The sequence below is a fragment of the Haliaeetus albicilla genome, chromosome 17, assembly GCF_947461875.1.
Source record: "Haliaeetus albicilla chromosome 17, bHalAlb1.1, whole genome shotgun sequence".
Classification (NCBI taxonomy): Eukaryota; Metazoa; Chordata; class Aves; order Accipitriformes; family Accipitridae; genus Haliaeetus; species Haliaeetus albicilla.
The window spans coordinates 22,387,402-22,410,961 of NC_091499.1; the positions used below are offsets into that span (position 1 = coordinate 22,387,402).

The window sequence follows — 23,560 nt, forward strand, 5'->3', positions numbered from 1 at the left end:
GTTGCAACTCTTAATAATCTCTCTACATGCATTACAGTGTACGCTTTGGACTTAGAGTTAGAAGTAAGATAAAAGCAAGGTTGTCAGCACCATGATTTTGAATTACTAAAATTCCATCGATAAACTTTGATGGAATTCTATTAGATTAATATGAATTAGACTTCAATTTAATCCAAAGTGCATGAGTAAACTTTAAATATGTCACCTAAACTTCTTGCACCAAAAAAACCTTCTCTCAGTCCATTTCAGCAAACTAAATCACGCAAACATAGCCAAGCTTACTCTTAGTCAAATTCCCTTTTATTTCACTGATGTTAATTGCTAAAAAAGCTAAACAAATCTGAAGTTCAGATGGCATCACTGAAACTTGTTCCAAAGACTTGGAGGAATGGACTTTACATAATTTTTTAATCGCTTCAACCCTTATTATTTCCTCTGCTTTGAAGTATAAGGTGTAACAGTGAAAACATATTTTCACATTTTAACTTGTTGACATCATTTTAACATTTTTAAGCTATAAATCCTCTGCATGAAAACCAACAAATATGTTAGTGTGAAAACAGACTAGAAAATCTCATTGACCTAGAAATACTGTTAACAAGAAACTTTTTTTCATACATACATGATTCTTGCTAGTGACCCACTTGGAAAAACTTCTCAGATTACCACATTTTGCATTCAGACTACACAGCATTCTTGCATTCAGTCCAGACTGAGAGAACTAATTCACTCCTTTTATGAAAAAATGCAGGTTTTAAACATAGATAGCTGAAAATGGAAAGCAGCCTTAGGAGTTAAGTGTTTTTTTATGCAGCTGAACTGAGACATACCAGAAGTAAACTAAGTTCAGTACTGAAGGGCATTTTAAAGCATCCTAGCAATTACACAGGAAGCTGGATGTAGTCACTATGAAGCTTTCAATCCAACCATATCTTTGGAAAAGTCAGGTTTAATATCACACTAGCTCACAATTTTTTAATATATTTGGTAACTCTGCTGGAACACAGATCCTGCTTATTGCTTTGAAATATACATTATCATTGAAACCTAGACGCTCATCTAGAGTTCTTAGTAGCCAAAATTAAAAAGATCAAATAGAGGACAGTAGGAACAAAGGCACATGGTTAATTTATAAAAGCATTTACAGGGTACTTGAACATTTACTTCTATCTACTAGAAACTCATTCATCTTGAATACAAAAAGAAAAGACTACTGAAACATGATAGAGGAGATCATCCTAAACAGATGTTCTCAAGTGATATGAGCAGAGAATCTTATACACCATTAAATTATTTCTGGAATGAAATTTCTCATTTTGAATACAGAATTTCCAAATATTAAAGTTCATAAATTTATCATTCCTCTAAGCACTGACACTTCAGTGCAATCCTCTTCAAAGGTTGAAGCTGGCACAGTTAAGGCAGTCTACTAACAGTATTTTAAAATTCAGCACACAGTGTTTAATCATTGAGGTGCCTGGTGGTTCTCTATTTGGAGAGCTGTCTTTTGAAACCTTCATCCATACCATCATCCTTCTAGCTGATGCAGTCTCAAACACAGCATGTTTAAACAGCACAGTTCTTGCACTGTTTTGGGGGTTTTTTTGGAGGTGGGAAGGGAGAAAGTGTCTAACATCAAGCTGTTAGCTCCATAACCAACTCTGCAGGATGGTTAACATCCATGAGTTGATGTGTAGCCTTACTGTACGTTGTACCTAATCTGTATAGCCTGCCAACAAGGTGCTTCCAAAACAACACCCATTACATTCAAACCTATGGGAACCCTATAAATCCTGGTACTGTAACCTGCACTCCACTGACAGTGTTTCAGAATAGCCTGGTGCCAAAAGCAAACTAATTTTCCTAGGGTGGTTCCTTTTTCCCCCCCACGAAGTTCATTGACGCAGAAGTTCAAAAAACAAACAAACAAAACCCTCTCTGAACAAATCAACCAAACATTTTAAGAGGACTTTATCTCATTCTAATTTTTTTCCTACAGACTTGAACTAGTCATTTTGAAACTATTGTCCTCAACTATGGCAAAAGATTTCACTTTAGTAGTTTGGAAATGGTTTCCATTAAACATTAATAAGGCTAAGCCTTACTAAAAGGTGACTAGTGCTGCCTATGTACAGCTGATAGGTTGGGGCACCAGAACTGACTTGAAGTGTTACAAAATTCCACAGAAGAAAAAAAAAAAAAAAAACCCTGCATAGTTGTGATCCCTTTTATTCACCAAAGCTGCCCATGTTTATCCCAGGTGGAAGACAGCAGAACAGCTGCTCAGCCTTCAGATGCAGGTGTGTTTAGCGGTTGCTATAACATCTTTCCATCTTGCATGTTGTCATATCTCTTCAAAGGATAATTACAGAAGTGGGAAGGAAAAAAAAATAAGAGAAAATAGAACAGCATTTTCAGACAGATCAATATTCCTCAAATTTTTCATTTGAAATATTAAAGTAAATTTATTTACGATGAAAGTCATCAGGAGACCATTCTCCTGGATTTAAAATATTTTGGTTTTTTTCTTTGGAAAAAAAGAAAAAAAAACAATACACGTTACTAAAACCACAGATGCTGTGGCTTTCCTGCCTGCCCCTCTCTCCTTACATATGTCCATACTGATGACAGAGCCAGTTCAAAAAAGTCTAATCACTGTCTAAATTAACAGGGTTGTAGTCAGGGTCATCATCTTCATCATCCAACTCTAAATCATCCATTTCTTGGAATAAAGATTCATCAACCTCCACGCTGTTTCCAGCTGCAAAGAACAGAAAAATAATTTATTTTCATGCAAGTAGGAAAACAGTACCTGAACAACAAAATACACAACACTTTTTCATATTCATGCTTCAATGTAGGTAGCTGTTAACTCAGTTGGCTTTTTATATATCAAATGATATGGAAAAGGAAACACCACATTTTATCTTTTTTACAACTAAAGCGAAGCTTTTTTCCTCATACCAAAACCCAGTCAAGAGAAATGTTACACAGGACCTCAGAATCCATTGGGAGAATGAAATGAACATTTATAGTTCCCAGAAGCAGAGATTCTTTCTCTCAGGTACTGTCAAAGTAGGAGCTCAGGACTTCACAGCTGGAACAGTTACAACTATCAGTCACAGAAACACATAAGGTTTATAAAAAAAACCCCTTACACACCATTTGTATGCCTACATACACACATTTGCCTTCAGATTTAAATTTTAAAAGCAAGATGAAGCTTTGCATGCTTTCACATTTTCTTCTGAAAGACATGATGCTGACCTAAGGATAAAACTTGAGGACTACCGCTATTTTATTTGTGTGCATCAACAGCGGCATCTTCTGGCCACTGAGTAAGGTTCTACGCTTTCACTGGATTTGAAAGAGCCTTTACAACCGTTTCCATCTAAAAGATAATGCCATTATCCTGCTTAAGCTGTGAAAACTAGTATTACTTATTACACAGTATTGTAATATTAAATTGCAGTTAGTAACCTGTTGCATTTATGATAGAATGCAAACAGCAATAAGAACAAGAGTTTTTAATCACCAACAGCAACAGGATTAAAAGTTAATACATTAATACATTAGTCATTTCGGCACAGAGCCCAAATACAGAGGCCTGTTACTCCCCTGAGACAGCCAAACGTTCCATCAACAACCCATCTTCACTTTAGGCATTTTGGAGGAAGACAAGGTTAAATTATGGCCTCTAGCTACAAGAAACTCAACTCCCCCATTACTGCCATTTCAAGTTTATACTCACTGATGTTCAAAAACAATTTTTTTTTTTTTTAAATTGTTACTTGCAGAGAAAATTCTTGGCTCTCTTCTGCATGTGTGTTTTGCAACACCAGTAGATAATGCAGCTACATTAAAGAATTGTCTTAATTAAAAAAATCAGTCTTTTAGACTAGGATACCAAGAGGCAGTACAGAAAATTAAATAGATATGTGACTGAGTAGATTTATTTGATTTATCTCTAGCAGATTTTCCAAGTTTAGCATCTTTTGGCACAGACTTACAAAATTTTCAGCTGGCACCAGGTCAGGTATTTTCGGTAACATAACAGACATATCTGCACAAAACCACGAAGAACTGAGTTGCACAGAGGCAAATAGCATTTAATTTGACCTGCAAGATGACTATTGGTCTTGAGGTTCAAAGGGAACGAGACAGAACTTCAAGATCTGTGCTTAAAATTGGGGGCAGGAAGGCTGGCTATTATTAAAAAGACAAAAAGCAGGGTTTGGTTGTGGTTTTTTTTTGTTTTGTTTTACTTTGCTTGTTTTTTGTTTTGCTTCCTGTCCAAACACTTGAATAGAAGCAACAGAAATAAAATCAACTCAGACTCAAAACTGCAAAGAAATACACTTCAGCATCTTGAAAATATTTTGGTTTTTTGTTTTTGAAAGAAGTTAAAATCACTTCTGTTCAATCTGCAAAACAGTACTTCTTAGAAAATTCTTCCAATGTAAAAGTGATACTGAGGCAAGGTGTTAAGTCAGAAATATAATACAGAATTTGCTTAGGAATTTTGACCTATTTTAAGCCACTGTCTTTCAGTTGTGGAAACAAACAGAAGTTTACCTTCCTCCAAGAACTGGATGTCAGAGGTGTCAAGGTTGTGATCCATTTCAAACAGCTGTTTACCTAGAAATAAAATAAAAAAATAATATATAAGCAAGTAGAATTCTGAAATAGCTATCAACCTAAGGCAACAATAGTTAGCACATGTATTTTAGGCTTTTCAAATTAACCAATTTGAGCTGTCTTTTTTTTTTTTTTTAAGCTGCTCATTTTTCTAAGTTCCCCATTCTGATTTTTTGATTGTTCATCCAGGATTCCTCCACACCAACAGGCTTCCTCCTCTTACAAGTGAAATGGGTCACTGTTTCTTATAGTCACTTTATAATGTTACTACAGCTTTAATAATGGGGGGTGGGAAAATTTACACCTTACTGTCCCACAGCCTTTGCTCAGTCCTTATTGCTTTAGTCCTTATCTTGCATTCCACAAGAAGTCCTCTGTGGGAACTGGAAAGAAAATTAGCTGCCTCCTCCACCTTTTTCCATATATCTTCCCCATTTGAAAAGCAACTTGGATCTACACACAAATCACCAGCTCCTACACACACATCTGTGAAGGAAACATCACACAGGGCAAAGTAAAGCCTTTCTAATTGGGAGGTAGGGGAAGAAAAGCTTGGGTCTCTTTCCACATAAACTACCCATCTTCCATGTATATTTGCACTGCTTATGCAAGCTTCCACCAACAAGACTGGTTGGTGTTCATGGTAAAACATTTAAAACACCTTTTACTTCTAACGGGGTTTCACTCATGACACCTGAGAATAAGCCTGTTTTTAGTTTTGTAAATAAACTTCTATAAACTAGACTTGTATAAAGGAAAATAAGAACAGTTTTAAGAACATGAAAACATGAAGCCTGATTTCTACTACATCATCTTTGCAGATTCCCAAATGCATTCCCTTCAGAGGGGAATCAAGCATGTCCCCTGCCCTGTACAGCTTTTCATGAAACTTACTACCATTAAAATTTCCATCTCTCTGTCAAATTTCATCAAAACTAGCCAAAAGTTTCAAAAGCCTTCAGAAGGGAGGAGAAACGAGTGATACAGCATGATCACATTGCCTGAGAAAACATGACCAATCTGGTTAAAAAGTAGATCCAACATCACAGGAGAACCAGCCCAAAGCTAAGCCATGGAGAGCGTGGAAGAGGATGCCCACAATTTAACTCTTACCTCCAGGTTCTCAGAAGAAAAGTAATTTCCTACACATTTTGACCACTGGATACAGAGTTTGCTTTCTGCTGGACAAACTACAATCTGCAAAACACAGAGACCTAAACCACTGCTGTGACAAGCTCTCCCCCGAAATATCAGACCCATTCTCACTAGTCATTGTAAGCTTGTCATATGCAGCAGCTAGCCTCTGTGTTGCTTCAGTCCAGCAACAGCATCCCAGACTCCTACATGCACTTGAATAATCTGAAGTCACTGTACTACTATCCAGTACAATAAAGGCCAAATCAATAAACTGTCTGGTGTAGATTCTTTCTATTGCTTAACAAACCCCAACTACTTCTGCCACAACAACGCTTGTCAGTAGCAGCTCCAAGTGGTATACTGTCTGGCACAAAACTGAAGAAGCTTAAACACACAGTTTGGGAACCTTAATGACTTCAGCAGAAAACCTGAATCTATTAGCTTTGTATTTAGCCCCAAATCAGCACTGAGAAAGAGTTCATGCGACAAGGAGGACAATCAAATACTGCATTAAGAGTTTATTTACTACCGTCATCATTCAGTGTTAAAATTACTTTCAGGCTTATAGTTATAGTCCGGTAACATTGCAAAAGCTTCAGGACCAGTTTTAAATCATACCACTTAATTTATTTTTGCCCGCTTGTTCTTCTTCTTTCATTTTTTTCCTTTTTATTTCTAGGAGTTCTGCATCAAACTTCGCTTTCCAATTTAGGAAATTCTCAATGGTAACAGGAGTGCCATGAAAACGTTGCTGAAAGAACAGAAAACGAGGCTGCAAACACAACTTGCAAAGCTATGAGTGAAGATGCACATTCTCTTAATTATTTAAATTACCACATTCCAGAAGCACTGCTTGCTGTGAAGTATTCTGAGAAATTAATCCTAACCCTGAGAATATATGAAGAATACATTCTTAAATGTTTTTTGTCATGGGACTCTCCCTTCAGATAGCTGTATTGAGGTGGAAATTCTTATGGAAAAACCCTGCCTACTACTTTTGGACCTAAAGTGCAATAGTTAACAACACACTCCTAATACAGGTTATCCATAAGTAGGCAGCACTTCTTATCAACTCTTAAGTCCAATCTACACTGAAATATTTTCTGTTAAAATACATTAACCCTTCTACCTTGTTGAGACAGAAAAAAGGATTATTTTCTTCCAGCTATTTTTCTGCCATTTTCAGAAATACTGAACCTTTCAAGTCCTATCACCCTCTAGCTATTTCTGAGGAAGAAAGTGAAGACTCAGTAGTTGGACTTACCACAGCACATTCCACGAATGGAAAAACTATTCCACAGTGGCTGGTAGAAGGGACATGTGCAGGGAGGACAAACCAGTCCTGAGGACTGGTCCTGCTGCTTCCACCCTACCCACTCAGTCTACCAAGGAAGAGAGACTTCTCAGACCATGCAGTCTGTGTGCAGCATGCCATGTTCTAGCCTTTTTTACTCCCCATCCCCTCTTGCCTCTTCAAGCAAAAAATTGGCTACAGCAACTTTGATTCCATTTGGGAAAAATCCCTGCCCCTGCCTAGAAAGTAGTGCTAGAAGGGACTGTGAACATGCAATACTTATCTGAAAAGACTACTTTAGAAAATGGGGGGGTGGAAATCACGTAAGTGCACTAAAGAATCTTCTGGTTCTTAAGCTTTAATTACATCAACTTCGGGATAGATGTTCCTCTCCTACTGCAAATGAGAATTGCTCCTGCGTCAAACCCACACATTTAAAAAAAGCAGGAAATTTTTAGTTGAAACATTATTTTACATACTTTCTCTTCTTCTTCTGCTTCTCTTTCTTTCTGTTTCTTTTCCTCTTCTCTTCGTGTTTTTATTTGATCCACTATTTCATTTAATTTCTCCTGTACTGCTGAGACTAGAGTGAAGATCATTACCATTCCTAAATTTTCTTCTGCCTACAACACAAAGAATGCAACTTCAAACAGGAGAACCTCAAACCTTCAGCAGCTGAATGCATAAATATGTTTAGAAAGCAGTATGCTGTGCAAATGCAGATAACACAGCTGAGGCATTCTGCACCAGTCTCAAAAGCTCACTGTAAAATTCAAGTCAATTGGCCAGTTAATCCAGTTAAGTTACCCCTAAATGGGTACACAGCAAAACACCAATGATGAACCCCTGTGTTCAGGTTATCAACATATTCTAGACATCTGGAAGGCTTTTTCGTCAATAAAACAAAACCTGTAGTAGGAATACCACTCCAAGGTTTGAATATCATAAGAGACAACAGTCACTCCGAACCACTCCTCTCCTGAAATGTCTTATTCCTTAATCCCATTACATGCCCCTTTGAAGTGGGACAGTTTCCCAGGAAAAACAAAAAACACCAGTCAATGGAAGGAAGGTTATATGAAGTAAACTGAAAAGAAAGAATGCCTAGTGAACATATTATGGCAATTTTAAGGCAGGGAGGACTTGTCAAGAATTCCTGAAACCAAAGAAGTGTTTCCTTCTCATTCTTTCACAATGCACTCTCACCGATCCCAAGTGTTGATGAGATCCCACCCCCTCACCCAGTAGTTATGTTATTAAAAAGGATCAAGAATCAATGTAGCATTTTTTAATCTTTCCAAATAAAATTAAAGTGGCTTATTTCCACAAATACTATATATACAGTTAAACAAATTCACCTTACACTAGAACTGCAAAAGAGCAGAAGCCCTAGAGCACTTCCATTTCATTATCATAACTGTGCACACTGAATTGGCCCTGTATTTTACCTCATTAATATAATTTACCTCAATGTCATTTACCAAACTCAAACCTCAAAGTCAGTCCCTGCTGTATGGAATACGTTTCAAATCAGTAGTAGGTACCCCTCTCTTCAGAGAGAGAAATTCTGGCTAAAGTGTGAAGTGATATCAAGCTGAATTCAGATATTCCATTTTCCCTTACCTGTTGTTCTAGCAGTTTTATTATGTCCGTGACATCATTATCGTCAAGATTCTCCTGTGAGACAATTTCATAAAGTGGAGTTTCATCAGGATATTTTTCTCTGTAGGTAAATTTAAGGGTTGTTTGGACAGCTACAAGATAAAAACCACATATTCTTATGGTGATAACTCTATATAACTTTAATTGTATATTTTTCTATTGCATCAGCAGCCTAAAGATTTTAAAATATAGAGTATTCTTGTCTTAAAGGAACAGTCATCTTACACAGATGTTAAAACTATACAAACAGACTTAAATATAATGCAAGAGAAATTAAGATGACAAAGTCTACCCTCACGTAAACTATTACAGGCTACTAATGTCTGAAGGGTCTTTAGAAAGACTGGAAAACCTTCTGTGGTATGGTGGGTACTAGAGCAGTAATCTTCCCCCCCCCCCCTCATATTCCACTTAAAGCTGGAGAGAATGAGGAAGAGTCCTAACAACAGATCTAGAGAGAATCTCAGCATATTAGTGCTTTAAATTTTGTGTGCCTGGCTGGAGTATCAACCTCTGTGTTGGGTACCAGGGCTCCACATAAATCATACGACAAGTACACAATGTCCCATAGAAGTCATTAAGCAGAGAACTGCCTAAGGAGAATGCATTCAACCTGAAGCCACCCAGAGCTAGCATAAGACAGAAACAACGCAAAAGAGAATCAAGTTCCTTTCACGCATCCTGCCAGAATACCAGGAAGAAGACTTCCTTCAGTTCCAGACCCACAGTTCTGGCAGCCCAGCAGTCTCTTCAACACAGACACCTGCTCCGAGCAAGACTCACCCCTTTAAAACTGAAGGGGATAGCACCAGTTTCTTCCTTCTGATACAGTAACCCAGAACAGTAGCTCTCAAACTTACGTGGAGCAAGGATTGCTTACAACAAGCCCATGCAACCACTGATTCCCAATAAATACATAGAGACTTGGGACCCACAGCTCACTGCTCTGGAACCGCTCCTTAAGGGCTGCGCATTCACAACACACAGACTCACCTCTCCTGTGTAGCTGGTATACATACAGTTGCTAGGAAAAATAAAATAATCACCTCACAATATGCCTGTAAGCTCCTATGGGGATGATGACAACCCATACTTTTTGAAGCTATGCTGCAAAGCATTTGAGATTCAGTATGTCAGAAAGTAGCCCTAGTGAGACAGTGCAACATTTCAGTAAACTAAACACAGATCACCAGAATCCTTGAACTACATTTTCTGAGGAATGCTTGCTGGATCAGGCTCTTAAGAGGACTTAAGTGGAGGTATACCTAGCTATTGGTGACAGAATTAGGCTTACACAGAAACTCGTCCTATTTAAGACATGATCAACTTACTTTCATCATTTTCTCCCGCTTCAGATGTCACAGTGATTGTGAAAGTCGTTGGCTTTTCTGACAATACTGTTCAAAACAAACAAACAAACAACAAAGGGACAGAGAGATTCCTTAAATCAGACAACTATTTCTTCATATCATTAAAACTGAACTTCTCAAGGACTAATGAAGCAAGGAAGCTCTTGATACAGTGTTAAGGGCCTTTTTACCCTATTAATAAATACTTTTCAATTAAAAGCTATTTTCCATACGATATGATGTTTGGAGTGCTTTTTGAATGAGAGCATATAACATCAACAATACAAAAAAGTTTCCCCTTTGGAAGTTTCACTTTTCCAAAAAGTGCAAGTCTACCTACCATCAAATGACTTATGTTAGCACACTAAATGTGTGCAGAAAGCTCCTGAAGCTAATTTGCTTTACTGCACTAGATATGCGTGATGAGCACCCAGTGCGCTCTTGACCCTGGACTATTTTTACAGTATGTCTGCACCTATTTCTATATTTAGGACAGCTTAATGTAACAAATGCTTCTTGAAACAAAAAAGGAGTACATAGTGCTTTCCTTCAAGAACATGCTACCCAAGTAATGTAAGAGAATGAAATTGCATGAATGAGGCAGCTAGAAGACAGACAACAAGTGGCTCTACAGAGTCGCACAAAAGGCAAGCCCTGTGATCTAAAATTTCACAGACTAGAAACCTCATTGCACAACTGTGGGTTGCAGACCATATCCTCAAATAAGGGCTGCTCTGTATCACTGTTATAACCTACGTCCAATCTAGTTATATGCTCTCACAGCATTAAGTGAAATTTGCCTAACTGCTAATGTACTACAACTACTACTACCATCTTTTTTCCTCCCTCTTCTTTCGGGCACACGAGCATTACACGAATGAACAATAACTCAGAGCAAGCATCAGAATAGAGGCTATATCAAAGCATATTACTTCTGTATCAGTATCAGTGATTCAGCATGCCCAGCTACCAGAGATCAATTCATTTCCCTTTAACATAAAAGTGAAGAACCTAAAAGATTTTCAGATTAAAGCAATGGCCAAATGTCAGCGTGACGAAGTTACTGCCAAGTAAGATACTGTGAGACTTTGGGCAGGGTAGATACTGTGCAGGAAGGAAACAGAAAATGCACAGGTTTTTTTCACCGTTAAGATTCTTTGGACACCGAGCACCATAAACCACGTTGGATTAGCTAGCATGGTAGGTACTCGTAACTGTTTGACGGTAACTAGGAAGCCCTGAAAATCTGATGAACCAATGTGCCCATCACGTGAAAGTTTTAGCAATACGGCGGACTGCACCCGAAAATTAAAGCTTGCTTTTGCGCCACCACAAATGGTGCCGCAACGGAGTAAGGCGGGCACTGGCAACGCACTCGCGGAGGAACCAGCCCCTCCAAGTACAGAAAAAAAAAAAGGCAAAAGACGAAAAACCCAGCCAACCCAGCCCCCGCAGCTAAAAGCGAGCGGACACGCGAGGCAGCCCGGGCAGGCACGGCGCGGGGGGGCGGCTCTCGCCCGGCGGGGCCTCCCGCTCCTCCCTCAGACCGGCTGGCCGCGGCCCTGCGGCGGAGCTCGGCGCGGGCCCCGCCGCGGTCTCACCCGTGAACGAGTCCGGGTAGATGGACTCCAGGGCCTCCAGCTCGTTGCGCTGCTCCTCGCTGTAGTCGGTCATCGTCGCCCGCCGCCGCCAACGGCCATGGGCCGCCCGCACCGCGAAGCGACCCCCGCCCCACGCCGCTCAGCCGCCGGCCCGCGCATGCGCGCTCCCCTCCGGCATCGGCTAAGCACGCCTAGGCGCCGGTCGAGCGCTCCATCGGCGGTGGATGCCTTTGGGCTGGAGGGGAGGGCGGGGCAAGGTCGCGCGCCCGTCGCTGAGGCGGCCGGTCGCGTTTGGAGCTGAGGGGCGGTTGTGAGGGAGCAGCTAATTAGCCCTAATGATTTTTCGGCTGCCTTCGCAAAGAGCGAGCGAGCGCGGCGCCCTCTGGTCCGTTAATTCTCGTACTCGGTGCGTGGCGTTCAGCTCTGGGCAGAAGGGACTCGACGTGTTTACCCACCTGTACCTGACGCGCTAGAAAAATCCTGTCTTGGGCCTCACCAGCCCTGCCGGGAGGGGCGGTGTTTTGAATAGCTGAGGTGCTCGGGCTCCGTCACTTGGGCTTGGGAAGGTATGCGGGCTCCCAGCTGGAGAGGCAGGCTTCGGAGTCCCAGTAGAAAGTGCATCGCTGGTAGGCAGGTATTCGCTGTTAGGCATTCTTGCCTTGAAAATACACAGGGGTCGGCAAACGGGTTCAAAACTGTTGCTCTAGGAATAGCATAAGGGTGCCGTGGAGGCAGCCGAATGCTGTTTCAGCCTGAAATTGGAAGTTCATTTGATGCAGCTGGAAAAATGCGTTGGTGGTACAGCTTGGAGTTAAAAAGGTCCTGTAAACTTTACAGGAAGCGTTCACAGTGATTTCAGAAGTTGCACTGCATAAGCATCATCATCTTATAAGTGCAGAACAGGAGTCGTCAAGGCTTGCAATACTGGGAGCTCCCGTATTTGAGGGCTACCTGCAAGGAAGAATTTAAAACTGTTGAGGGTTAAACAACAGCAGACCCTGATGCGTATTTGGTACACAGGCTAGTTTGAAGGTGAGTCTGTTTCCTGGGCATATGGCCAGCACTTTTCCCACAGGTGCATTTTACAAGCCCAGAGTTGCCAGAAAACTTTTACCATGGACATAAAGAGAATAATTTTCACTTCAAGTGAGCAAACTGCAGTTCTAAATTGATTTTGGGTAAAATGACTCAGGTTTTAGCAGGCACAGTTAGGCTGTTCAGTACCAACTCATTGATTTTTCTGTAATCATGAATTCTTTTGAAAGCTGTGCCTTCACTACCAATCCATGAAATGTTTCAGGGAGCAGAGGAGTGAAGGGAAATGCACCAAATCACTTATAGTACTACAGCTGTATTTAGTACTACAGATTAATATATGCTAACAGGGTGATAGCCTGTTTGTGTATTGGCAGGCTGACTTCACAATGACAGATACAGCTAGTACTCAGTATTTTAAATCATAAACTATAAAAAAATACAGGGCAAATAGTACTTCCAAAAAAAGGGAAAAAAATGAGGTTTAATTTAAAAATCAGTTTAGCAAGAAGTTAAAAGAATTTGGCAGCTCACTCTTTCTCTTAACTGCAAATATTACATTATTTTATAGTGGTACTGTAAAACAAGGGAAGAAGTGGAAAGAACCCACACAGAATAAAGACAGCAGTTAGTTTTTTGTCATTTGGATCCAGACATCAGCATAGGATTTTTTTGCCAAAACTTTGATACACAAATCAGTTGCATGTATTCCAGATTACACAGTGTTCCATCTTGCTTAAAACCCACAAAGATTTTTAAAGTTAAATTAGAGATTGTGTTTATTAACAGAGGTACTTTGCTTCCTAAGGAGTTCATATAAACAGTGCAGTTATATTAACTTGTACTGGGTTTGCACAGCAAGGTTTTGGTAGCAGGGGGGCTACAGGGGTGGCTTCTGTGAGACGCTGCTAGGAGCTTTCCCTGTGTCTGACAGAGCCAATACCAGCTGGCTCTAAGATGGACCCCCTAATGGCCAAGGCCGAGCCCATCAGCGACGTGGTAGTGCCTCTGGGAAAACAGATTTCAGAAGGGGGAAAAACCCCAGGAACTGCAGCCAGAGAGAGGAGTGACAATATGTGAGAAACAACTCTGTAGACACCCAGGTCAGTGAAGAAGGAGGGGAAGGAGGTGCTCCAGGCACCGAAGCAGAGATTCCCCTGCAGCCCGTGGGGAAGACCATGGTGAGGCAGGCTGTCCCCCTGCAGACCAGGGAGGTCCACGGGGGAGCAGATCTCTACCTGCAGCCTGGGGAAGACCCCATGCCGGAGCAAGGGGATGCCCGAAGGAGGCTGTGATCCCATGGGAAGCCCATGCTGGAGCAGGCTCCTGGCAGGACCTATGGCCCCGTGGAGAGAGGAGCCCACGCTGGAGCAGGTTTGCTGGCAGGACTTGAGACCCTGCAGGGGACCCACGCTGGAGCAGTCTGTGCCTGAAGGACTGCAGCCCATGGAAGCGTGCCATGCTGGAGGAGTTTGTGAAGAACTGCAGCCCGTGGGAAGGACCCATGTTGGAGAACTTCATGGAGGACTGTCTCCTGTGGGAGGGACCCCACGCTGAAGCAGGGAAAGAGTGTGAGGAGCCCTCCCCTGAGGAGGAAGGAACAGCAGAGACAACATGGGATGAACTGACCCCCAACCCCCATTCCCTATGCCCCTGTGCTGCTGGAGGGGAGGAGGTAGAGAATTTGGGAGGGGAGTTGAACCTGGGAAAAAGGGAGAGGTGGCGGGAAGGTATTTTAAGATTTGGTTTTATTTCTCAATACCCTACTCTGATTTGATTGGTAATAAATTAAACTAATTTTCCCCAAGTTGAGTCTGTTCTGCCTGTGCCAGTAATTGGTTGAGTGATCCCTCCCTGTCCTTATTTTGACCCATGAGCATTTTGTTATATTTTCTCTCCCCTGTTCAGCTGAGGAGAGGAGTGATAGAGCAGCTCTGGTGGGCACCTGGCCTCCAGCCAGGGTCAACCCACCACATACCTGAAAGTGTAGGATTCAGATGAAATACATATGTGGGAATTTGTAACAATTTGTTTAGTGATGTAAAATACGCATCATTCTCCAGTTTTTCAGCACATACATTGTTTGCATTTGCTAAAGTGCTTGCTTTTGTTTAGAAGTTTAAACCTTCAAGACCAAACACATTTACTAAGATCTGCAATTCTGCTTACTTATAGCTCCTGCATTTTCTAGTAAAATGGAGTAAATAATTCTGGTTTTCCACTTCAACAGTCTGGGGTTATTTATTAACAGCAGATAGCATCCTATAATCTAGCATATGGCTTTGTAACACACACATGTACATATGTACATGGCAAGGCAATACAGGAAGCATTAGGAGAAGCTACAGTATACATTTCCCCCCCCCCACACCTCCTTAAGAGTTAGAAACATCTGCACAGTGAGTTAGAGAGGAGATGAGATGCAGTAACATCACATCATACCACACTGAATTAACACAAAAAAAATCATTAAGCCTTCTTTCACTAAATTCAGTAGTTTTTAATCACAGTAATATTTATGGGCACATTAGTATGACTAAATTGTAAGTTTGTCACAGGCAAAACAAACCTTACTGCACAGAGTGAGATTTGTTTCCCATCCTGATTTGCTATTGGTGCAGTAGGCAAGCACACAAACACCTGAGAGATTTTGAAGTCTATATCAAAATACCTTGCTACTGCTTTCAGCCAGAATACATTTGAACTGTTTTCCACATGAAGGTGTTTGTTCATACAGTTGCTACATGTTGCCCCCCTCCATCCTGTGCCTCTCAGTGGGCATTTTATCTCCATACCAGAATTGGAAGTTCTCTCATCCCTGGATCTAGATACTGCCTTTCTTGCTGAAGTTTCCCCATATGTTTCTTCTGTGCTGCTGTAGCCACAGACTTAGCTTGTTGTTAGCTCAGTACATTTTATTCACATAATATAAAAAAAGATGTGGAAGGGGAGAAGTAAGGCATTTCTGCTAGGGGGTCACTAAGACAAAGCTGGATATCTGCTTTTGCTCTGTACAGAATGGAGCAACATATAGGATCCAATCAAAGTCTAGCTATACATTTTTTAAAGATTTTTTTAATGCAAGGAAAGAAAAAGCATTTGGGAATAACTTTTTCTCCCAGTACATACTCATCCTTTTACCACAAGTATTAGAAAGCAGAGAGCTGCAGCTTGAAACAGCCCACCCTAATCTAGACATCCCACAGGAGTCAGGCACCGTCAGGAAAGGTGTCCATAGGCATGTGCTAAAAGACTACATTAACAAGATATACTTGCTTGCATACTTTACATATCAATGTCATAAGGCATCAGAAAGTTCCAGAGCAGCTCAGGTCTGATGTGGAGCTAGACATGTTCCTGCTTTTGTACAAGGTGTTGGTGGGGACTTGGACCCTCAGAGCTGGGTTCTGATCACAGGGTCTTCATCAATCTTCAGGTATTTTCTATTTTCAGACTCCCTGAGTGCCCAGTCATGGAGGAGGCTGTAGTCATAGTGCTCCTCATCCACCCGTTTTAGAAAGGCCAGTCCAGAAATGGCTTGCCACTCTCTGAGAGATGGGATACGGATTTCCTTTACATTTTCACTCCCTGGGACAAAGCCAAAGAACTTCTTTACGTGCTGCATAGCATAGAGCCTGGAGTGCTGGTCTGTTGCTTCATCAAAGAGCTGCTGCTCATTATGCACATAGCTGCTCCAGTATCTGAAATGCAGAAAGCTGAGTGGGGAGAAACAGCTTGCCAGGCAGTAAGACAGGAAGACAGTGATGACTACCACAGCAATCAGAAGCCAGCCAGCCACCTTACAAAGAAAAAGAAAAGGAAAAAAAAAAACCTGTTAGAGCTGAAAAATACTCACAGTGGTAATGCCCGAGCATCAGAAAAATCTGTAAGATGATCTTTACTTGCTTTTCCTGAATAATAAGTTTAAGAAGGTATAAGCCTGGTAAGGGTCTGTTGCCATCAAACCTAGTCCCTGTCTACTGGAGGTAGCCATGTAGTAAAGTTGCTTCTGTCAAATTTAAGGACGTTCTGTTGTATAATTTGTTAAGGATTTTGCCTCCACACCTATTAGTGTGAGAAGAGAAGCCATCTAATTCCTAGCCTCTATTAGCTTATAGCCTGTTTAACTCAGTATGTAAGCTTTAGAGTTGAGTCTGATCTAAAACCAAGATTTTGATTTAGTTCATGTGGAGCTCACAGCCTGGGCCCCTTAGTCACACGTTTCTATGCTTGAATGAAGAAACTTCCTACCCTCCCTGGCTCTTGAACTTGTCTTACTTGATAGCACTTTTCAAGATACCACGCAACAAAGAATATATCCTCCAGTAGCAGGTAACAAATGGGACAACTAGGCACGGTAATTTACATACCTAGAGTTCAGTTCCACTTACAAACAAGAACAAAGTAGGCTTCAGAACTCACAGAGAATTGGCACTCAAGGCAGAAGATATTGATCCTGTTTTATCCTAACACTTTGCCTACTGAATTAATTCCACTTATGATTAGATCCACATGCAACACAAGCAACATGAGTTACTCACTTGTGACTGGTATCGGAGTAGGAGAATCACTTCATCTCTCGCCCGGGTCAGCTCCAGAGGAACTAACTGACTGCATGGAAATTCAGCCAATATCCTTCTGCGTTCACTAGCAGTAACATTAGGATTAGCTCCATAATAATGCACAGAGACATACTCGCTCATAGCACAGACATAATATGAGCCATTTATCAGGGTGACTGCTAGCCATGTTACTGGAGCAACCAGAGCTCTCCCAGTGATACTGCACAAGACAAAGCAGGTCAGTTTGCATTGCAGTAACCGGTTTGGCGTAGTCCCTTCCTGAAGAGGAGAAATTTTGCCTGTGACCAGCCTCCAAGTCTGGTTATTCAGGGCATAACCAACAAGCAGAAGGATCAGTGCAGGAACTCCTAGGAAAGCCAGCCCATAGATAAGGTTCTGCCCAACATGACAGGGACAGCTGAATGTAAAAAAGGAGAAAAGTTGCTGCCCACCAATTGTCAATATTGCAATTATAGCATTAGCAACAACAACCTCTTTGCCTTTTAGAAAAGTTAACCACTTTGGAAGGAAAGTCATTTTAGGTCTTACTCTTTACCAGATGCTTTTGCTTTAAGTCAATACTAGCTTTTGGTTATATTTAACTAATGTTAATGGCAGACTAGAACAGAACAAACTCCCAACAGCTTAACAAAAACCTAACACCAAACAAACCTCCAACCCAAACACAACCCCCCAAAAAAGCCTGCTAGTCTTTCTCCCCCCCCACTAATTTTTTATTCTACTCCATGACAGCTAAAAGCTTGTTTGCTAGCTTTAAATATACTTACAAACATCCAATCATGTGTTTTAATTGATTCAATAATTTATCTCAGCAGTTCTGGAACATTTAGCTTTTAGGCAATTGTGAACTCTGCCAGCCCCTCGCTAATTGTCTGAAACTAACAATAAATTCTCCCTACCTTTTGGATGACATGCAGTGCTATCAAACTGATGATTACCCTGTCAGGATTAATTGGCAAGCTGTTTCCTAATCAATGGTAATTAGCAGAAGCATGGTGTGGGACTAGGAAAAAAAAAAAAAAAAGGAGAGCTTTCAGCTATTATTCATAAAAAACCCAGCCACCAACCAAACAAAGCCCTGTCAAGTGGACTGATTATAAAAAATGCAGCATTTAAAATTAAAAATGCTTCAACAATAAAATAAAACCGGAAAAGATTCCATAAGTTGCACAAAGTTTGGAATCCCAATTCTGTTCATGTTTAATGTCAGTTCTGGTTCTGAGGCAATCTGCTCTCCAAAGTCTGAGATGTAGTTAGCTGCTGGACCACGAGGATTTTAGTGTTTCACCTGTAGGTGGCAAGAAGCTAGCATGTTTCTTTTCCTGACCGTGTTGAATGTTTCCTTTGTCAGGGTTTGGGGTTTTTTTTGGTAAAGTGTAATCTGCTATTCACACAGTGTCAAGCCAGCTTCAGACTTGCTCATAATAAAAGCTGGCATTTATATAGCATGCTTGTGATCCAAAGTTTTAAGGTTTTCTGTAGGCATCGTCAGTCCTATTCTGTGGATAGAGGTAGATAGAAATTTTTCAGTTAAACGTTTCCAGAGCTGGTTTCTGAGTATTGGGATGTATGATCTGAGCTCTCTGCATCTCTCACAAATCAAGACTTAAACAGAGGTTACTTTAAAATGTTTCAATCCTGATGATTTTCTCTGGGTCACTCTTTGTCTAGGGTCATGCTATCCAGTAGTTCTGTACATTGCATACCCCAGGCTGATCTGAATATGCAGATACTTGTGTTTAGGTTCTGAGAGGTCTAACTGCCTGTATAAACATTTTTACCAAGAACAGAAAAAAATTAGCCAGAGAGTCTATGAGGAAAATTGTCTTCCCATTACAGATGGCTATCTCCAGCATGTGTGTACTTGGTGGCATGATATAACAGTGTCTGACTGCACAGCCTCTTCTCTCCCCTTGCACAGACGGTTGAACCTTCAGCTCAAAAAGTAGTTTCAGCACCCATGGTATCTGCTTGGATGGCAGAGACACTCTCACAGCTGTTATACACATAGATGTCATGTTATACATGTCTTGCCTGTTTACTAGGCAAGACCTTGTTCCTCCAGTGCGCTGTTAGGGTGGACACCTGCTTGTCTCATCCCCAGTCACAATGTGTGAATGAGGTCCTTGCTGGTAATTGGCTCTCAAAACTACGTGACACCATTACACAAGATTAAAAGCGACAGAGTAACACGCTGAAACATCCAGCAGCACTCTTCCACATGTTTTCTGGAACCTGTTGTTAAGTTCTTGGTCATTTGGGCAGAGTAGTAGCACAACAAGATCCCAGTGCTGTCTGAACACTGCCATTTTGAAGCTTCATTTTCTTTCAGTATCACAAGATTTTCAATAACTTTTTTTTTTTTTAACCTGTGGCAGTATATTTTGAGAAAATTTACCTCCTTTAAATTCAGTGGAATAAACATATCAGGTATTACAGAATTATTTTGAAGATGTGTTTTATGCCTTAGTTAATTTTAAAATCTCTGATTGCTGCTGAGCTTTCTTTGGAAATCCATGTCTTATTTTGTTTATAACAGAGGAAGTCTTTTCCAAGCATCACTTGTTTACTCAAGAAACACATTAGATGTGAAACTGAAGAGATGCACAACACTGAAATATTCATAGTCAGCCTAAGGCTGTTGAATGAGGCAATTTATACAATCAATACAACAACTTTGTACTGCTGCATTGTTACTTTGGCATTTGTTTTCATGCTGTGCTGTAAATAATCTTGCTGGGTCATCCTATTATGGAACAAATTACAGGGTTGGATCCAATTAAGAGCTTGGGCGGCATGTCAAACCTTTAAGTAGTCGCCTTTGCAGAAGAACCCGGAGTCCTGAGGCAGACATTTAGGCTCTTTATCCAATGCCCAGGAAGAGTTAGGACTGAATGCAATCCAAAATACCCCTACCTGAGGTGACAGCCAGCTTGCCTGTGAGGCAAATAGGATACACGGGCAAACCTTAGCCATGATTTTGCTTGTCATTTTGCAGAAGTCTTGTCAGCTTGAATTCACTGCCAGGAGCCTCACTTATGAGAATAACCAATTTTTTTTAAGAACTGAGAATGGTTTGTCATTTATTGGAAGACATATTGCACCTTCCTATCCTCCCATACATAAGCAAACAGTTTTTATTGTCTTTGCTTTTTATTGAAATGAAGCAGCCATGGCAGAAGGGGGAGATGGGTTTCAGTTCCCTTCTCCACCTGATCTAGTCAAAACTTGCTCACTCATCTCTTTATTCCAAGAGCTCCGTTAGTTATCATTAGTGATGTGGTGTGACTGTGGTAGGAAGAAGCTGTATTCTCCAGCTTTCCTGCCATAGTTCTGCCAGTTGCACTTAGTTCCCCCACAGAGAGGATTTTGATATTTATTGGATCAGAAAAAGATGAGTATTTTGTTATCTAATGTCCGGGAAAAGGTAGAGAGAAAGAGGGAAGTGTTCTTCTATTTTCCATCTGAAAGTTGCTTCCTGTAAAGTTTGGAAGAGGAGACTGAATCCTGGTCTCTCCGGTCCTGCCCAAATGTTTTCATCACTGAGTTAACAGTCAAAAGGCTGACATTCTGTGCCTCCTCTAGCTGCATTTTGAGTTATATTTCGCATGGATGTCAAGCCTGCCTGTGCATGTTGGAAAGTGTGCTATGAAAATACCCGCAGGACAGATTTCCTGTGGGAGCCCAGGGGAGCACTGCCCATGTCCTGCGTTCTGCCTGGTCGCAGGTTGGCTTCGGGCTGCCAAGTCATTTTCATGGTCTCTGTGGCCTGGTTAAGAGCGAAGTTCCTCTCCCCTTAACCAGAACAAGCACTGATGAGAAAATTAGCAATAAACTTTATGTTAAAGCAAGAATAAAAACCTGTTGATTCTTTTAAACTTACATCTTTTGCTTCAGAATTCAGCTGTGCTTTATAGGCGAATGTATATGAGATTTTAGGTGCTTGCAGTGAGTTTCAGCAGAAAGTAAGCACCTGAATCCAAACCCACCCTTTTGAAAACAGTTCCTGAGATGCCTAACCTAACCAAGGAAGTTTCAGCAGGGTCACGCTGGAAATGCTTCCCAGGAAGGGCACTACAGGCGAGGTAGCAGCAATGTCACTGCTTTATTCTGAAACATGGCCAAAGCAGCAGCCACACTGGGATTTGAGTAAAAGCACTCATTTGTGATGTGGGAAACCTGTGTTCAAGTACTTTTTTTCCATGTAGCTTCAAACCCCAATCATCTACCTTCCTGTGATTTGAAAGAATTCAATTTTCTGTGAGTTAAATATTTAACGCAAGATCTATTGAGCTGGAGACAGAGAGGAAACAAAAGCCTGATCCTGTATTGTACTAATTTGGACACCCATCTTTTGTGGCAAGTGTATTCTTGGTTTTGCTCAAAGAACTTTTTTAGATATTTTGGGGGGCATTTGACACATAATCCATTAGTGGGCTTTATACTGCATTCTGCTCTGGGATATTCAAGTTTGGGAGAATCCTTAGATACTAGACTACTAAAAAGATCATGTACTGAGCTCTACAGGAGTTATTTTATAGTTGGGGTTTTTTTTCAGTTTAATGGAAATGAAGAGAACTGGTGTAGTCTAATGCTCAAGCACTGTGCCAGCACAACCTTCCTGGGGCTGAAGGCTAAAATCCTCTCCTGACTGTCGTGGTTTAACCCCAGACAGCAACTAAGCACCACGCAGCCTCTCACTCACTTCCCTCTCACCCACTGAGATGGGGGAGAGAATCGGGGAAAAAAAAAGTAAAACTCATGGGTTGAGATAAGAACAGTTTAATAGAACAGAAAGGAAGAAACTAATAATGATAGTAACAATAATAACATGACAATAATAATGAAAGGATTGGAATATACAAAACAAGTGATGCACAATGCAATTGCTCACCACTCGCTGACCGATGCCCAGTTAGTTCCCGAGCAGCGATCCCTCCACCCAGGCCAACTCCCCCCAGTTTATATACTAGGCATGACACCATATGGTCTGGAATATCCCTTTGGCCAGTTTGGGTCAGCTGCCCTGGCTGTGTCCCCTCCCAACTTCTTGTGCCCCTCCAGCCTTGCTGGCTGGGCGTGAGAAGCTGAAAATTCCTTGACTTAGTCTAAACACTACTTAGCAACAACTGAAAACATCAGTGTGTTATCAACATTCTACTCATACTGAATCCAAAACATAACACTATACCAGCTACTAGAAAGAAAATTAACTTTATCCCAGCCAAAACCCGGACACTGACAAACACGACAGAAAGGGAGATGGAGGGCAATGCTAACTTCCTCACTATTCAAGTTGCCTTGTATTATTTGTGAGAAGTATACGTTAAGGTTTAAAATGGGTGCCAGATACATGCCAACCTCTACTCTTTCCACAGGGCTGCAAGTCAGATGACAGTTAAGAAGGTGGTTTTGTTCTGTTCCTGAAGATGTGGATGCAGTCCACCATTGACTTGTTTCCCTCACTGGAGCCACTGAATCCCCAGTTTATTTGGATACACCATTTCAGCTTCATTTTCTCAATCATGTGCAAACCTTTCAAAATGTAGTACATTCTACCTAATACATCATATTATATGCATGAATTTACATGTATATACGTGTGCATGCATGTATTTTCCAAACAATGCTGATGTGTTCTCACCAAGCATTGCACTATCTGGTCCACAGTGTTCCTTCATGATTGTAGTATTAATAATGCAGGCTGAAGTAATTCATCCTTATATTCAGAACTGGATAAATAAAATGGTGCTCATTTCTGGGTAGCCTTAAGTGCTTTGTAATGGTTTCACTGCAGTTACATGATGCTAATGGTAATCTTTTAGAGCTGTTTTTTGAAAACGCAATGCAGTACACTTTCTTATGGAATATGGGATGTCTCTTGCAATGGGAGACATATTTGGTGCTTGTCACTAGTTGGAGACAATCTGAGAAACAAACCCATCTCAGACTGAATTTAGAAATGCAAGTAACTATCTAGAGAATTATAATGCCTGACTTTTATAATTTATTTAAATTTAGATATGGGAAGTACCTACAATAATTTCACTTATAAAATGGAGTTGGATTTTACAGGGCCAGAAAAGTGCCTAGAAGAAAATGGAAGAGGCTTATTATATTGTAAAGCTGTCAACACCAGCTCGTTCTGTGTAAAATGAAAGCTGTTAGGATGACTATGTTTCCCACAGAAAAAGCTGAAAATCCTTTTATCTGTCCTCTTTTTTGTTGTTGAATTGTGTCATAACTTTAAATTACCATTTT

At 40.9% G+C, this 23,560-nt stretch overlaps 2 protein-coding genes and 1 long non-coding RNA gene across 3 annotated transcripts; 1 reads left to right on the plus strand and 2 right to left on the minus strand.

The window, feature by feature from the left end:
• Positions 1-278: 278 nt before the first annotated feature.
• RWDD1 (RWD domain containing 1) lies at positions 279-11,853 on the minus strand. The gene is made up of 7 exons (XM_069805027.1): positions 11,682-11,853; positions 10,063-10,128; positions 8,693-8,823; positions 7,549-7,692; positions 6,394-6,526; positions 4,576-4,638; positions 279-2,761 (listed from the first exon to the last, which is right to left on the minus strand). Exons 1-7 carry the CDS (start codon positions 11,752-11,754, stop codon positions 2,649-2,651), a joined length of 723 nt encoding a protein of 240 aa, XP_069661128.1. The 5' UTR covers positions 11,755-11,853; the 3' UTR covers positions 279-2,648.
• A 119-nt stretch (positions 11,854-11,972) lies between these two features.
• On the plus strand, positions 11,973-23,064 carry LOC138689579 (uncharacterized). Its single transcript, XR_011328470.1, has 2 exons — positions 11,973-12,215; positions 22,678-23,064. It is a non-coding gene; the product is annotated as an uncharacterized lncRNA (long non-coding RNA).
• Positions 15,181-17,815, minus strand: CALHM4 (calcium homeostasis modulator family member 4). Its single transcript, XM_009913855.2, has 2 exons — positions 17,258-17,815; positions 15,181-16,515 (listed from the first exon to the last, which is right to left on the minus strand). The coding sequence occupies exons 1-2, from the start codon at positions 17,813-17,815 to the stop codon at positions 16,111-16,113; spliced, it is 963 nt and encodes a 320-aa protein (XP_009912157.1). The 3' UTR covers positions 15,181-16,110.
• Positions 23,065-23,560: the final 496 nt, after the last annotated feature.

Excerpts from the sequence above, each read along its gene's own strand:
- RWDD1 (XM_069805027.1), bottom strand. The coding sequence starts at position 11,754 with ATGACCGACTACAGCGAGGAGCAGCGCAACGAGCTGGAGGCCCTGGAG. Across the intron at positions 6,527-7,548 it reads AAGCAGAAGAAGAAGAGAAA|CAACGTTTTCATGGCACTCC; the intron begins GTATGTAAAATA and ends CTGTTCTTTCAG. Across the intron at positions 4,639-6,393 it reads GGGCAAAAATAAATTAAGTG|GTAAACAGCTGTTTGAAATG; the intron begins GTATGATTTAAA and ends TTTTATTTCTAG.
- CALHM4 (XM_009913855.2), bottom strand. The coding sequence starts at position 17,815 with ATGACTTTCCTTCCAAAGTGGTTAACTTTTCTAAAAGGCAAAGAGGTT. Across the intron at positions 16,516-17,257 it reads TACTCCGATACCAGTCACAA|GTGGCTGGCTGGCTTCTGAT; the intron begins GTGAGTAACTCA and ends TTTCTTTGTAAG.